The 15000-nt window shown below is 35.9% G+C and overlaps 1 protein-coding gene across 3 annotated transcripts in view; it reads right to left on the reverse strand.

Annotated features, from left to right (window-relative positions):
- Positions 1-15000, reverse strand: part of LOC137619665 (tetratricopeptide repeat protein 39B-like) — a 175691-nt gene that overhangs the window by 88090 nt on the left and 72601 nt on the right. For 2 of the 3 annotated variants that reach the window (XM_068349904.1, XM_068349903.1), the window contains exon 2: positions 9772-9828. The exons of the other annotated variant lie outside the window; for it this stretch is intronic. In XM_068349904.1, the coding sequence (XP_068206005.1) occupies positions 9772-9828 (57 nt within the window). The remainder of the gene's footprint in view (positions 1-9771; positions 9829-15000) is intronic. 3 annotated transcript variants of the gene reach the window in all.

A 15000-nucleotide genomic window follows, 5' to 3' on the forward strand; every position in this document is an offset into this window, starting at 1 on the left:
CGGGGATTTTAACTTTACACAACATGAAAGTCATCAATTTTTTTCTTACAGTTTTGGCAAAATTTACAAGATTATTCAAGGCATTTCATTTCCATTTCCAAAAGTTGTGCGCGTTAATTATATAGAAAAATAACAATTAGCTCAAACACTAAAGAAATTATAAACACGCTTGATATACGCAAAGAATAAAGGGCAAATTAGACGAGCGTATGTAGAAACAAAAATATAAAACCGACCTGAGGGGGACTTACAGAAAGAATTTTTTATCGTAATGTATTAAATCTGAATACGTTATGTAATAGCATTATGATACACACTATACTAATTTTTTTTTAATGAGGCGCATTTGCACTGACTCGCAGCTGTGCCCTTTCAGATCGGAAAAGTTTCCTGCTATCTGATTGGTTAGAATTATATTGTCCAACCAATCAGCGATCAGGAAACCTTTCCAAGCAAAATTGGCCCCCGTGCGAGTCGGTGTAAATCTGCCTCACTGAAAAGAATTGACTATAGTGTAACCTGGTATCTTAGAAGCGATTGAAGTCAAAGTATTTCCTATTGTGTGTACACCTCAGCGTTATTAAAGGATATGTGTATCGCCATGATCAGCAAGGTTGTACTAGTCAGGGATACTCACACTAGGCTGGTTTGTTGTGCGCGATCAGACAAAACTTTCCCATCATCAGTTCGTAGATGGCTAATGTGGTGATGAAAACTGACCAAACCCAAGACATGAATAAAAAAAAATGTGTGAGGACTTTGTCCTGCAGTGAACTAGATGAATTACAGAGGAAAACAATTGCCCTACTTCTTGACTTACAGGAATGAAAGGTAACAAAAGATCGTGTACTCAGGCGAGATGAGTTTTAGAAATCCCAGTTGGTCTCTGAACACACGGGAAGCTTAGATCATCAAACGAAAATGACAATGTACTTTGACATCAAAGTGATAAATAACTTTTTTCTCCTTCCTCGTAGTCTTTGTTTTATGTCTCTACGTCAGAACATTCGTATCTCTTCTATGTTAACCAAGAGAGAATTTAGGCCATTTAGTTGTGCTATATGGTTAGGCATAAAAAACTTAATACTTTCGTCAACTTCGTTGCGAACGTTATGTTTTGATATGGTGTGTATATATTTGTTTGTATGTCTGTTTGTGATTCGCGTAACTCAAAAACTATTTGACCAAATCACATAATATTTGGTGCGATGATGGCCATGATCAGAGGACAATTTGATTAGATTTTGGGAGTGATTGGGTGAAAGGCCAAGATAAAAAAAAAAAAAGTCTTTTTGCTATACTGTGGTCAATTTCCACAAAATGTGCATAACTCAATTACCAATCTTATGATATACAACATGATATAGGCGAAGGTATGTGCTCTACCGAGTGCCCGTCCTAGTATATATTTGTTAACGGGCCAGCATAGGCCACGATTGCTTTAGTTATTATACGGTAACCAAACTTAGAGTAGGTTAGCAGGGCCTTAACAGTGCGATCCCATAATAGCGCAGACAAGTACAGTAAACTTTAATGAAAATTGCACAGTCAGCAGTTTGTTGTTGATAACAGAGTCTATGTAGAAATATACTTGTAATAAATAATACACGAACTAGAATATTACACCACTTTAGTTAGCAATCTTAAAAAACAAGCTATTTCGAATCAAATTATCTCAATTACATACGATCTTTTAAATTTCTCATAAATATTTCGGCCTTAAGAGGTGCTAAAATTTACAATTTCCCAATGGCTATATGCTTAGCTATAACGAGCAGAAAAATGAAATGAATTCACAACCACTAAAGAAAGGTAAGAGAATCAGAAAGAGATTACAATTGCCTGATTGAAGCGCCATAGAAATCCCAACAGTTAAGAAATGCTAAAAAGTATGGTAAACTAGTGTACACAACCCGTCAAAATAGATAGATAAACATTCAGATAGATACGCAGAATAGGATTCAACCCTTCCAACCCCCTCCCCCATTCTCTAAATACAACACGATATGACTACTTCCTCTTCCTCTTTACCTGAGGATGGGGAGAGACAGTACTATTTTATTTTGGGGGGGGGGCGATGCCGTTAGCGTGACAGGAAACATACGCACACACACATATATATATATATATATATATATATATATATATATATATATATAATATATATATATATATATATATATATATATATTTATATATATACATACATAACATACATACGCACATACACACACATTTTATATATATATATATATATATATATATATATATATATATATATATATTATACAGTATATGTGTGTATGTAGAGACAAACACTTGCTCTTTATTATAAAGGGATATGTAATGCTACCTCTCCAAGAAATATCTATTACGATCCTTTCCCCACTAACATTTACAGCAAAGAGATAGGATTTTCCCAAGTATTTCTCATGCCTTTCTTGCCTGAAGTCTCAGACTCGGGCGGATGACGTCACAATCCCTCGGATGACGCAATACCCTCACAAATTGCACCTCCCAACGGAAATGTTAAGCGGTCTTCTTCTTCGCCTTCTCTTCGGCTCCATCTTAATTATCCTTTTTGGCAGAAGAAAGCGAACACACAAGAGGGGAAGAGGAGGCGCAATAGGAAAATGAAATTTCAAAAGGTTAAAATGACAGCGATGAAAAGATGGTCGCTTTCCACTGCCCGTCAGGCAATTTTGGCTAAAAAAGGGATGCTGGAAAGAGGAGACCAAAGCCCAAACTGGCTTTTACTGAGAGAGAGGAGAGAGAGAGAGAGAGAGAGAGAGAGAGAGAGAGAGCGAGAGAGAGAGAGAGAGAGAGAGCGAGAGAGCGAGAGAGAGAGAGAGAGAGAGAGAGCGAGAGAGCGAGAGAGAGAGAGAGAGAGAGAGAGAGAGAGAGAGAGAGAGAGAGAGAGAGAGGAAACCCCAAATTGAAAACTGGAATAAGAGAGAGAGAGAAACCCCAAATTGAAAACTGGAATGAGAGAGAGAGAGAGAGAGAGAGAGAGAGAGAGAGAGGAGAGGAGAGAGAGAGAGAGAGAGAGAGAGAGAGAATGGTGTCTAGCCCAAAGATCTGTATCATATCAAGACAATTTAATCTGGGGGCCAGATGAAATTAAAACATAAAGGAGAATGAAAGGCCAATTAGCTGGTATAAATTATTATAGAGTAATCAAGTATTTAGGGACAAAACTATTGTTATCAAAGATGAAAAGGAAAATGGCGTCCCTTTTGTTTTTAGGTGAATAAAAGAAAAAAAAACTCCCAACCGTAAAACTTATTGAAAGGTTAAAAAAAATCTGACAGCACAAAAAGGAAAACTAGATAAAATCCGTTTTTCATTTTTGATCCAAAAGCTCAAATAATTCTTAAATCTTTAAACTCAATTTTCATTTATCAAATGGTTTATTAATCATTTCGATGATATCTTCAATGATCAAGTAGTATGCAGAACCATTCTCTCTCTCTCTCTCTCTCTCTCTCTCTCTCTCTCTCTCTCTCCTCTCTCTCTCTCTCTCTCTCTCTCTCTCATTACACATATATACACGTGTATATATACATATATATATATATATATATATATATATATATATATATATATATATATATATATATATTTCTCTTTATCTTTTAGTACAACATTCTCCTATTGACTGACATATAATAGACTACTCCTCAACAGAGGTCTTTCTTTTAGGAAATACACAACATCATTAAAAATAGCAAATAAAACAAAAAGAAAGAAGCAAAACATCCATAAAAAAAAAGAAATAACACAACTTTAGAGATGCAAGAAAGGGCACGTACTCTACGCGAATAGGTCCGTCAATCAATAGAAGACAAAGATAAGAAGATCACTCGAGTGGGGAGAGAGAGAGAGAGAGAGAGAGAGAGAGAGAGAGAGAGAGAGAGAGAGAGAGAGAGAGCTAATGGTATCCATATCAAGCAACAGGACAATCGTGATTACTTACGGGGCAAGAAGACTAGTCTGCGATTACATCATAGTCTCTCTCTCTCTCTCTCTCTCTCCTCTCTCTCCTCTCTCCTCTCTCTCTCTCTCTCTAGCACGAACGAAGTAAGACCATAAAACTAATAAAACTATTATTAAAACTTTTGTTTCGTTTGGACACACATTAATTGGAAATTCTCTGTTTATCTATAACATGTTCTTGAATTCATTAGTAGAACTATTGAGGCAACTTAAAAATCATTTAATAGCAACGCATATGCTTTCTCTCAGTCAATCAACACGAGGGGACAATTGGTATCAAGGATCCAAAGGAGACCTGTAAGATCAGTAAAGAATTTAGAGGTTTAAAGGCACCTCATGAATGGCAGAGGCAAGGGACAGTAACACTGCCCTAGCAAGCCGGACAATGCCCTAAAGGCTGACCATATATATATATATATATATATATATATATATATATATATATTATATATATATATACATAGGCTACATACATACATACATACATACATATATATATATATATATATATATATATATATATATATATATATATATACTGTATGTAAGATCAGTGCCCAAGGCACCTCTCCACCATAGCTAGGACCATGGAAGGCCAGCAAATAGCTGCTTATGACTCAGCAGGTAGATCTATAGGCTCCCCCAAACCTTAGCTCACAAGGATGGTGAGGTTACAGCAACAAAGTAAACTAACAAGTTTAAGCGGGACTCGAACCCCCAGTCTGGCGATCACCAGTCAGGGAAGGTTACCACATAGGCCACCACAACCCTAAATGTAATGATTGAATGTCCTTAAGGAATCGAATTCTCAATGATAAAGCAAAAAGCCACCTATAACGTTTTTACTTTTAGGTGTATAATTCTTTCTTTTTTCGTTTTTGAAAGGGGGGGAGGGGTAGATTACCGGTTAGGTAGGGATGGTTAAAAAAGAAATGGGGCGAGACTGGGCCGAGTGATAATGGAATTATTATCGAACCCCTCGAGTCATGAGCTGTAGGACGAGGAGAATAGGATTACGTCTCTCTCTCTCTCTCTCTCTCTCTCCTCTCTCTCTCTCTCTCTCTCTCTCTCTCTCTGTGTGTGTGGCCCGCGCAAATACGCATTAAAAATGGAATAAATGGAATAAATTGGCATGATCAAATAAAGAATAACGAATCTTCAATTGTCGAGATAAAAATAAATTTTATTACACCTACGCATAAAGGAATACAGTTTTATTTAAATATTTTAGCGTTGGATTGCTCTGCTTTCAATAAACGTTTTAGCAGTTGTTTAAGAATTATTCGATAATTCAATAACTACAAATACGAAATTTATATAACTCATTTTCTCTGTTAAGAGAAGACTAAGAAAATAAAAATATGGTTTACTCTTCTCTAATAAAAAAAAAATCAGATCACTGCGAATGTGTGTGTGTGTGTGTGTGTGTGTGTGTGTGGTGTGTGTGTGTGTGTGTGTGTGTGTGTGTGTGGTTCCAAGTTCCTTATTCCTATATCTTTCATGACCTATTGAGTCTAGAATGGAGTCATTCTTATCCGTCGAACCGCGTTCGACGAACCGCTCGACTGTGTAAACCCGCCCTAAGAGTAAGAATGAAATCTTACGAAATAGGGTTTTTCATTACATCTTGGACGTTGGAGTAAATTTGCAGAGACGAAGTCAGATGTGCCAATAAAAATTCTGTCATTCCTTTTACCTCACGATATAAAATCATGCATTGTTAACGTTGTCTTTATATATATATATATATTATATATATATATATATATATATATATATATATATATATGTATATATATATATATATTGTATAGCATAATCTCTCCCTTGTTTAACACAATAAATAAAAATAATATTAAAAGAAAACCCTCATAAAGACACCAATACAGTCTAGACAAATCTACAGAACACACACAAAAAGGAAAAAACAAAATCTCGGCTCAACTCCTATAACTTCCGTAAAGCTGACGCAACTCTGACAAATTCTGACACAGGCCTGATTTTGGATTAAGAAATTAGGAAGCTTCGTAGGTGGGGCAAGATGGGGGAAGAATCATAGAACTACAGAAGGAGGAGGGGAAGGGTTCCGATAATGTGAAGAGAAAGAAAGAAAAAACCCGAGGGGGAGAAAGACAAACTTTCCCATGGCTTCTTTCACTATGTGTAGTGCACAGTCCGTAGCCTGCTGGGTAGACTACCTACCATTGCATGTATACACAAACAATTAAACCTATGGATACAAGGTCCATGTTGTATATTTCACAACACAATCACGCTATTGTAGTATTTAAACCATGAAATAATTGTAGGCATATGTAGATAAAAGGCTGTAAACTTCCCAGTAAACCAAACGGCTTTAAAGAAATAAGCTAGACCAAACCGTAGGCCTAAGACCATAGCCTTGCATGTGAGGAGCGTGAGGTCCACCTATACATTTTCAATTATCAGGCTTCTAATCCTTCTAGTAAACGGTAGAACACCAAATAATCTTCCAGTAAACCGTAGAGGTAACACTAAGCAAGAGTGGCACTAAGAGTTTTAGCGATATACCATTTCAAGAATAAGTCTCAGTACAATTCTCTGTTGTTGGTAAACATATGTCATACCTCTAAACACTTGCATAAAATCAATACAACAACAACAACAACAACAACAACAAATGTAGCCTTTTCAAGTCCATTTTCAGAACAAAAGACTTAAACATGTCCTTAGTCATGCCCGGGGTTAGGCCATTTCATCTCCATGCTGGTCATTACGGATAGGTGATGGTAGGAGACTTTGAAGTGATCGCTAGTATGAGGGTCCTGGCTAGTAGCTTTGCTGATCATGGAGAGACAATAAAACCCGCCAAGTTAGGTATCTCCACTCTATACAATGTATTTGCAACAAATAAAACAACAAGAGACAAGGTACGGGAGTAATTTCTTCTTTAGTTACTAAAACCTTAAGTCTTATCTTTGGTTGCTAATTCCTTAAGAAGGAAAGCTGTTTAAGGAACTTGGGTAGCACTTGGGAGGGGAAGAAGAATCCTTGTAAACAGATTTTAGCGTATAAAGTAATCACACGTAAGTTAGTGCTTTTCATACATCTAAATAATGGCTTTTCTCTAAATTCAAATCTAAATAAAATGGACGAAATTTAGGTACGAAATTTGTATGTATCGATGTATGAATAGTTCTGTGTATGTATGTGTGTGTGTGTGTGTGTGTGTGTGTTAGCCTACAATGTCACCGCACTTTTAGTCCCGAGATTAATTGTGTTTGTTTGTATGTCAATAATTCTCATTTAATACTAATTCACTCGTGGTATTAAGTATTTCAAGGCAAAACTTTAATTCATTATACATTTCCTTGTCAATAATAATTAAATTCTATATGAAAAGATGAAAATTGTTATGTCGCTATTTTCTATCATATTGTTCAGCCAAGTGTCCCAGCCATCAATTCAAGGAAACTGCAATGCTATAAACAGGCCATGGGAATGGGAATCGAAGTACAAAAGAGTTCCATATGATTGGCAGACGATAGTAAAAGGAAACGAACAGTTATTATATTCGTGCAAAAAGAATTATGGTATATTGGATAACTCTCGTTGTGACATAACACACGTCACGAGTACACTACCAATCCATTAGTGTAATAGGAATACATACATACATATATATATATATATATATATATATATATATATATATATATATATATGAGAGAGAGAGAGAGAGAGAGAGAGAGAGAGAGAGAGAGGAGAGAGAGAGAGAGAGAGAGTATGGTTGGCGTTTAAGTTGTATGGACCTGGCTAGCCTGGATTCTCAATCAGAGATATGGATATATAGGTATATTCCATCAAGACTTCTCTATAATTACAATGAGTTACGGCTGTTAAGCCATGTGGTAAGTACGTGGTAGATAGTCGACTGCGAAAGTGGGCAAAGGTTAGTGGTATCATCCCATTCTCCCAAATACCTAAATATCATTATCATCAGCGTTTGCTAGTCCACTGCAGGACAAACGCCTCAGACATGCCCTTAAAGTTTTGTCTGTTATTGGTCTTTCTATGCCAGTCTATACCCACAAACTGTCTTAGTTCATTAATCCATCGTCTTCTCTTCATTCCCCCTGCTTCTTTGGTAATCTCTAGGACCATTGTGTTATTCTTAATGTCCATCTATTATCTGTCCATTTTCATTATATGTCCTACCCATGTCCACTTCCTCTTAGTTCGTCAATCCATCGTCTTCTCTCCATTCCCCTGCTTCTTTTTGTAATCTCTGGGACCATTCTGTCATTCTTAATGTCCATCTATTATCTGTCCATTCTCATCATATGTCCTACCAATGTCCACTTCTTAGTTCCTCCAATCCATCGTCTTCTCTCCAATCCCCTGCTTCTTTGTAATCTCTGGGACCATTCTGTCATTCTTAATGTCCATCTATGATCTGTCCATTCTCATCATATGTCCTACCAATGTCCACTTCTATTTCTTACATGTTAGAATATCCTCGACTTTAATTTGCTCTCGTATCCATATTCTTCTTTCTCTGTCTCTTAGTGTTATTCCAATCATTATACTTTCCATAGCTCTTTGAGTCGTAAAATACCTAAACAACAGCTTCCGCATTATATATTCATTGCTTCACACCTGCATCGTTTCAAATTACCCCCATAACCTTGTTCCAGCAGATTGGCTGTGTGTTCATGTGAGCTTATGTATCTTTGCGGATGTGTGTTTTATTTTAACTAGGGCAGGGCGAGAAATTGAAGACAAGATCACCAAAATTAATCTTTATTAACAAGAAATTAGTGAAAAACATTCATCTTACAAAACAGCTGATAAGACCTGAAAAAAAAAATCAGACTCTTTACGATCTAAAAGTTGAAAAGTCAACTGATCTAAAGAACATACAAGAAAGGCAATATTGGTATTAAAAAAAAAAAAAGAAAAAAAAAGAAAACAAAGGCGACTGAAATTAGTTTCTTAATGGAAATATTTATTCAGCCTTTTCATTAAATATTATCTTAGTTTTACTCATATTCATTTTCCGTCCTACATTTCTTGTTTCTGTATTCAGATCTTCCATCATATTTTGTAATTCCTCCAATGATTCACTAGAAAAAATATGAAACGTTTGAACATACACTAATTCTCAAGTTGATTGGCATGACTATATAAGGTGTAATCCCTCGTGTTACAGCAAATAAGAAAATATTTTCTTACAATTACTAATTAGCAAGATTAGAGCGCACTCAATAGTAAGAACATGTAATGACAACCTAGTTTAACTAATGGACCACAGACTGCATAGGCAATCCATGAATATACATGCACGAACAAACCCCAGATTACGTGATTTCTTAAAGGCACGCATTCCTCGCTCCCCAAAAAAAATCTCTAAGAAGACTCTACTTAATATGACCGATGTTAACACACCGAAATTGCGCATCTTTCGGTGTATCATTAGGGCAGAGGCAACACGCAAAGGCCACGCCCCCGCCCCCAACAACGCTCACATACCCCACCCCCGGGCCACTCTCATTCCCCTTTCTGCATCCCCTCAGACAAAGCGCAGAGTGGAAATAAAGAAAAGCGAAAAGAGGGGAAGAGTGGAACTTGATATAAAAACACGGAGTTACATGAAATTTGAGTCGTATGGCTGATTGCTTGGACCGGGGGAGACCATTCTTGTCCTAAGGATAAAATGGGAAAATCCCTAATACAAAGTATTGATAATATGCACGAACAGAGGAAGTAGAAAACTATAAAGAGGGTGCAACTAACGTCGTGGGGCGAGGAAGCTGCTCGCCGATTGATTGGTCCGGTGAGACCATTCCAGCCCTGAGGGATAAATGGGAGAAATCCCTATTATTATTATTAATATTATTATTATCATTATGTTATTATCACTACTAGCTATTATTACTAACGAAGCTATAACCCTAGTTAGAAAATCAGGACGCTATAAGCCAAGGGGCCCCAACAGGGAAAATAACCCAGTGAGGAAAGGAACGCAAAAGTATGAGTAAAAAACGTTAAGAGGAGGTAGGAAACTAAAATGTGGCTGCATCTAGGGTCTTGGGAGGGTAAGCTGCTCAGACACTTCAATAATGCCTAATATGCATCACATATGGAACACTGATGACACCAACCTCTGTATGTATTTATCCTTTGACTTCTAATATACGAAAACATGTCAAAGATTAGGAATTTCCGTCAACTTTCAAAAAGGTTAACGGGGAAATTGTGTGCTTGCATTAATTATAATTAAATTTTCCATTTACTTAATTCTCTGTCCACTTGAAAAATTAATTGATAAAATGTTAATGGCAACCTCTCTCTCTCTCTCTCTCTCTCTCTCTCTCTCTCTCTCTCCTCTCTCTCTCTCTCTCTCTCTCTCTCTCTTTGAAATACAAATGACCAGTCACTCCCTGCAATAATAAACATGATGATAATACTCTCTCTCTCTCTCTCTCTCTCTCTCTCTCTCTCTCTCTCTCTCTCTCTCTCTCTCTCTCTCTCTCTCTCTCTCTGGAGTTTGTGAAATACAAATGAAGTCACCCCTAGCACTAATAAACATTGATTATGATAATACAATAATTATAAGCATATCCACAGATCTCATTTCCACACCGAATGAAGCAAGTCCCAGCCAGTTCTGTTTAAAACTAATCTGTAATACACCAAAGACCAGCGATAAGGATAATGCACCTTAATGTTATGTTGAACAGGCTGATATAAATCTCTCTTACAGTTTGTATATGAAATATCTATTCTAATGTTGTTGCTGTTCTTAAAATATCTTATATCAAATGTTCGTTTACTTTGTTTGTAGATTATTTCCTTATTTCCTTTACTCACCAGGTTATTTTTCCCTGTTGGAGCCCTTGGGCTTATAGGGGTTGTATCTTAGCTGCTAATAATAATAATAATAAAATAATAATGATGATGATAGCTTTGCTAATAATAATAATAATAATAATAATAATAATAATAATAATAATAATCAGGGGCAATAAAACATTATTCGAAAGCATCAACAGATAAAATGTGAAGAGCGAAATTAACATCAATTTACCGATGCTGTGACATGATCAAGGCGATAGGAAAAATGAAAGACAAAAGTTATAATAAAGGAAATTGCAAGATGTAAATAAAAGTGGAAATTAAGGAGGAATAAAATTGGTCTGGAGGAGGAGGAGGTTGAAGAGAGGAGGAGGAGGAGGAGAAGGAGGAGGAGGAGGAGGAGGAAAAAAAAGAGGAAAGGTATTTCCATACCAATGTTGTAGCTTCAGATTAAGAAATTCCAATTCTTTGTCTTCAAGCAATGACTACCACACGTTCTTGTTCAGAAGTGACATATTGAATAATAATGGAGTCTCTTCAATTAGAGGAAAGTGGAATTACAATGAATGTGTATTTAGATAGATGATTTAGGAATGGGAGAACATAAAGAGGACGTTACTTATTTATAAAACACTAAGGTTATGATAAATACAAAAAGCTTTTTTAAATAGTTATATATATATATATATTTATATATATATATATATATATATTACACGTGTATTAGTTTCTTTGTTTTGGTACAAAAATATTAGCATCATTTAAGTGTTTGTTTATGTAACGACATCAAATCCTTTGATTGAAATGAAATACATGTTAGCAGATGTCAATTATGAAAAAAAAAATGTTGAACACCTTGAGAGAGAGAGAGAGAGAGAGAGAGAGAGAGAGAGAGAGAGAGAGAGAGAGAGAGAGAATATTAATTACTTGCAAGCACTTAAAACCAGTCATGCATGGTGTTTTCCTCCCGACCGAAACAAAACCACTGACAACGTAGAAATATCTTCCATTTCTCATAAAAACCAATAGCTTACGGCCATTTCCCTCACGAAGAAAAGACTAGTAAGAGATTTTATCTCTCTCTCTCTCTCTCTCTCTCTCCTCTCTCTCTCTCTCCTCTCTCTCTCTCTCTCTCTCTCTCTCTCTCTCTTTGCCGATGGCACGGGGTATTTTTAGTGCTGATGTGAGCGTCCCTTTCGTCCCTTTATTAAACTTTAAAATTTATTGCCTGAAGGGTACGATCAAGATCAAGGTAAATATAGGGTGTGTGTTTTTTCATTAATATTCAAACGCGTACATTATGTATAATACGTAGTTATGCAAAATACATAATACAGAAATAAACATAAATGAGAATATAGAGTAATATACTTATACGAATAAAGTGATAAAAAATCATCTTGGAATTAATAATCAAAGTAAGTTTTAAATTCATCATCTTTTACAGATAAAACTTTAATGATAAAAAATAAAGATATTTTGTTTTTGCTATTCTTTTTTCTGTGGACTCGTATACCAAAACGAAATATATACCTCGGTCAAAATTCATGATCTTTGCCTGACAAGCATATAGCCATGGCTTATTGTTGCCCTTATAAAGATGAAGAAACAATATTGCGGCCAAAAAAAAAAAAAAAAAAAAACCAAGTTCCAAAAAATGTTATATCCACAATATAAATTGTGAAATTTTTTTTGTGCTTAAGACTTTAGTAAAATAGACATTATATTATGAATAACACGTATCCATACATACTGGATATATTCAAGATTGAAAAAAAAAGAAAACATACAATTACCGATCAGTTTCCTGTCACACAGAAGTATTCTCTCAAAACCACAGTACAAACCTGAAATAAAAAAGAAACAATAATTAAAAATAACGAAAATACATGTGAAAAAATAAATAGAGATCAACAACTTTAAAATAGCAATAATACAATATGATAACTCTGATGTAGACTATAAAAAATAAGAGTTAGGTTATATTGAGCAAATGACTTAGGGATAACAGAAGGGGTTCCCATAGATTGTAAAAGAAGCAGGGGAAGGAAGAGAAGACGATGGAATGACGAACTAAGAAAATTTGCAGGTATATACTAGCAAAGAGACCATAAACAGACACGAGTGGAAAAATGTCTGAGGCCTTTGTCTGCAGTGGACTAGTAACAGCTGTTGCTGCCTGCTGCTGCTGATGATGATGATGATGACGAGATAAAAAAAATAGACCAATAACTTGGGAGTAACAGGTCATGTTGCGAGAACGGGAGAGTAAACAAAAGAACGGTAAAAATAGCAAAAGATTTAGCACGGAAAAAAGCATTTTAAGTCATAGGCCCTTCAAATGCTAAGGCAGAGGCCTATTTAGCTCTGGACGTTGTTCCTACGACTATTGTGAAACAAGTGAAAAAAAAAACATTATTCACATTAAACTCGTTGCTGACGACTAAAGCGAGGTATAAACGGTCGAACGGTTCGTCGAACCATGTGGCCGAACTTGCTTGTCAAACGGTTCGAAGAGGAGGAGTCAGTTACAAATGCATAAGGTTTGGAGGACAATGAAGCCCCGCCCACAAAGTCAGGTGAGTACAGACTTTCTTCAAACCGTTCAAACGAACGTGTTCGACAACCAAATACCCCGTTCACACACGTTCGAACATCACTTCAAACACTTGTCTGTCGAACCGCGTTCGACGAACCGTTCGACCGTGTAAGCACTCCTTAACTTCATGAAGTATGACATCATGAATATTCTATCTTTGATCATGTGAGTTGCTCCTTTTCCTTACTTCTATTGTTATAATCACATCCGTCATCATTATCCCTTTTGATAAGGCAGGTCTTTGTGTTTCATTTGCTTTGCCTGTTTGTTCATATAAGGTAACAAAATCCTTTGTATATTTTTTTTTACGAGAATTCTCCAAGTTGGAGGCCTTGTGACTGGCAGCAATGAGTCGATTTCAGGAAAAGATTTGGATACCCTAAAGGACCTTGGAACAGGAGGCTCCTCGCCCTTGGTGGAACTTTGTGGTATCTGAGTATGCTTGTTATAAAAATAAATTACCACAGTAGTAGCAGTAGCAGCAGTTACTTATCAATTCAAACGTGAAGTAACTTCAGAATCTTAGCCAAACTTGTAACAATCCCCAGTAAATGATTAAAAGAAAAAAAGGCAGAAAATCACAATTTCAAACCCAATTCCTAATCATATTTCATATTCACGACCCACCCTCTAGCACCCTTACTCCTCAGAAGCCACGCCCATAACAAAGTAACGCCTTCGTTGATAAGGCCTCCTTCTCCCAATTCTTACGTCGTCCGCCACAGGAAAGGCCACGCCCATTAGATTAGCCGTGCCTCCTTTTGGGGAAAACGGTGACTCCTTCAATGTCAGCGAACAGCTTCATCTCACAACGTCAGATGACGTGATTCTGTGATTTATTTTTAATATTGGCTACATTTAATCTTTTACCTTGGATTTTTTCAGGGATTTAAATACACATTGCTAGATGTGGCGTTTATGGGCATATTTTGAATAATTCAATGGGAATGCGTTGTGTGTATTGAAGCACACTTTTATTTTTAAAGCAAAACTGAAATTGTCAATTAAAAAATGAATGCCTTTTTTAAAGCAAAGGATCTCTCTCTCTCTATCTCCGTCATGTGTTTTGTTCCAATAGTATTCATAAATACCCTTAATATGTATATTACAATTGAATGTATATACATATATTCATACACGTATATAAATATATATATCTATATATATATATCATAATATCTATGTATATATATACATATATATATGAAAATATATATATATATATATATACTGTGTATATATATATATAAATATATATATATATATATATATATATTACGGAGTTTCTCTCACTTGAAAATAACAATGGTGACATTCCCTACAAGCAAACAAAGTTTCTAAAGTACATGGCTATTAGTGTAAAATATATTAAAAAAAAAAAATCTAAAGTGATGAAGTTTTCGAGACCTGGAATTCCTGGACTCCAAAGACTGTGCTACTGGGCAGAGGACAGCCACACCCATCTGATAAAAGACTCTGATAAACCCTATTGAATGAAAACTCAATTTCTGTCTCTACCTGATAATCAAACGAGGAGAGAGAGAGAGAGAGAGAGAGAGAGAGAGAAA

This window comes from Palaemon carinicauda, chromosome 26 (genome assembly GCF_036898095.1).
Source record: "Palaemon carinicauda isolate YSFRI2023 chromosome 26, ASM3689809v2, whole genome shotgun sequence".
In the NCBI taxonomy this organism is placed as follows: Eukaryota; Metazoa; Arthropoda; class Malacostraca; order Decapoda; family Palaemonidae; genus Palaemon; species Palaemon carinicauda.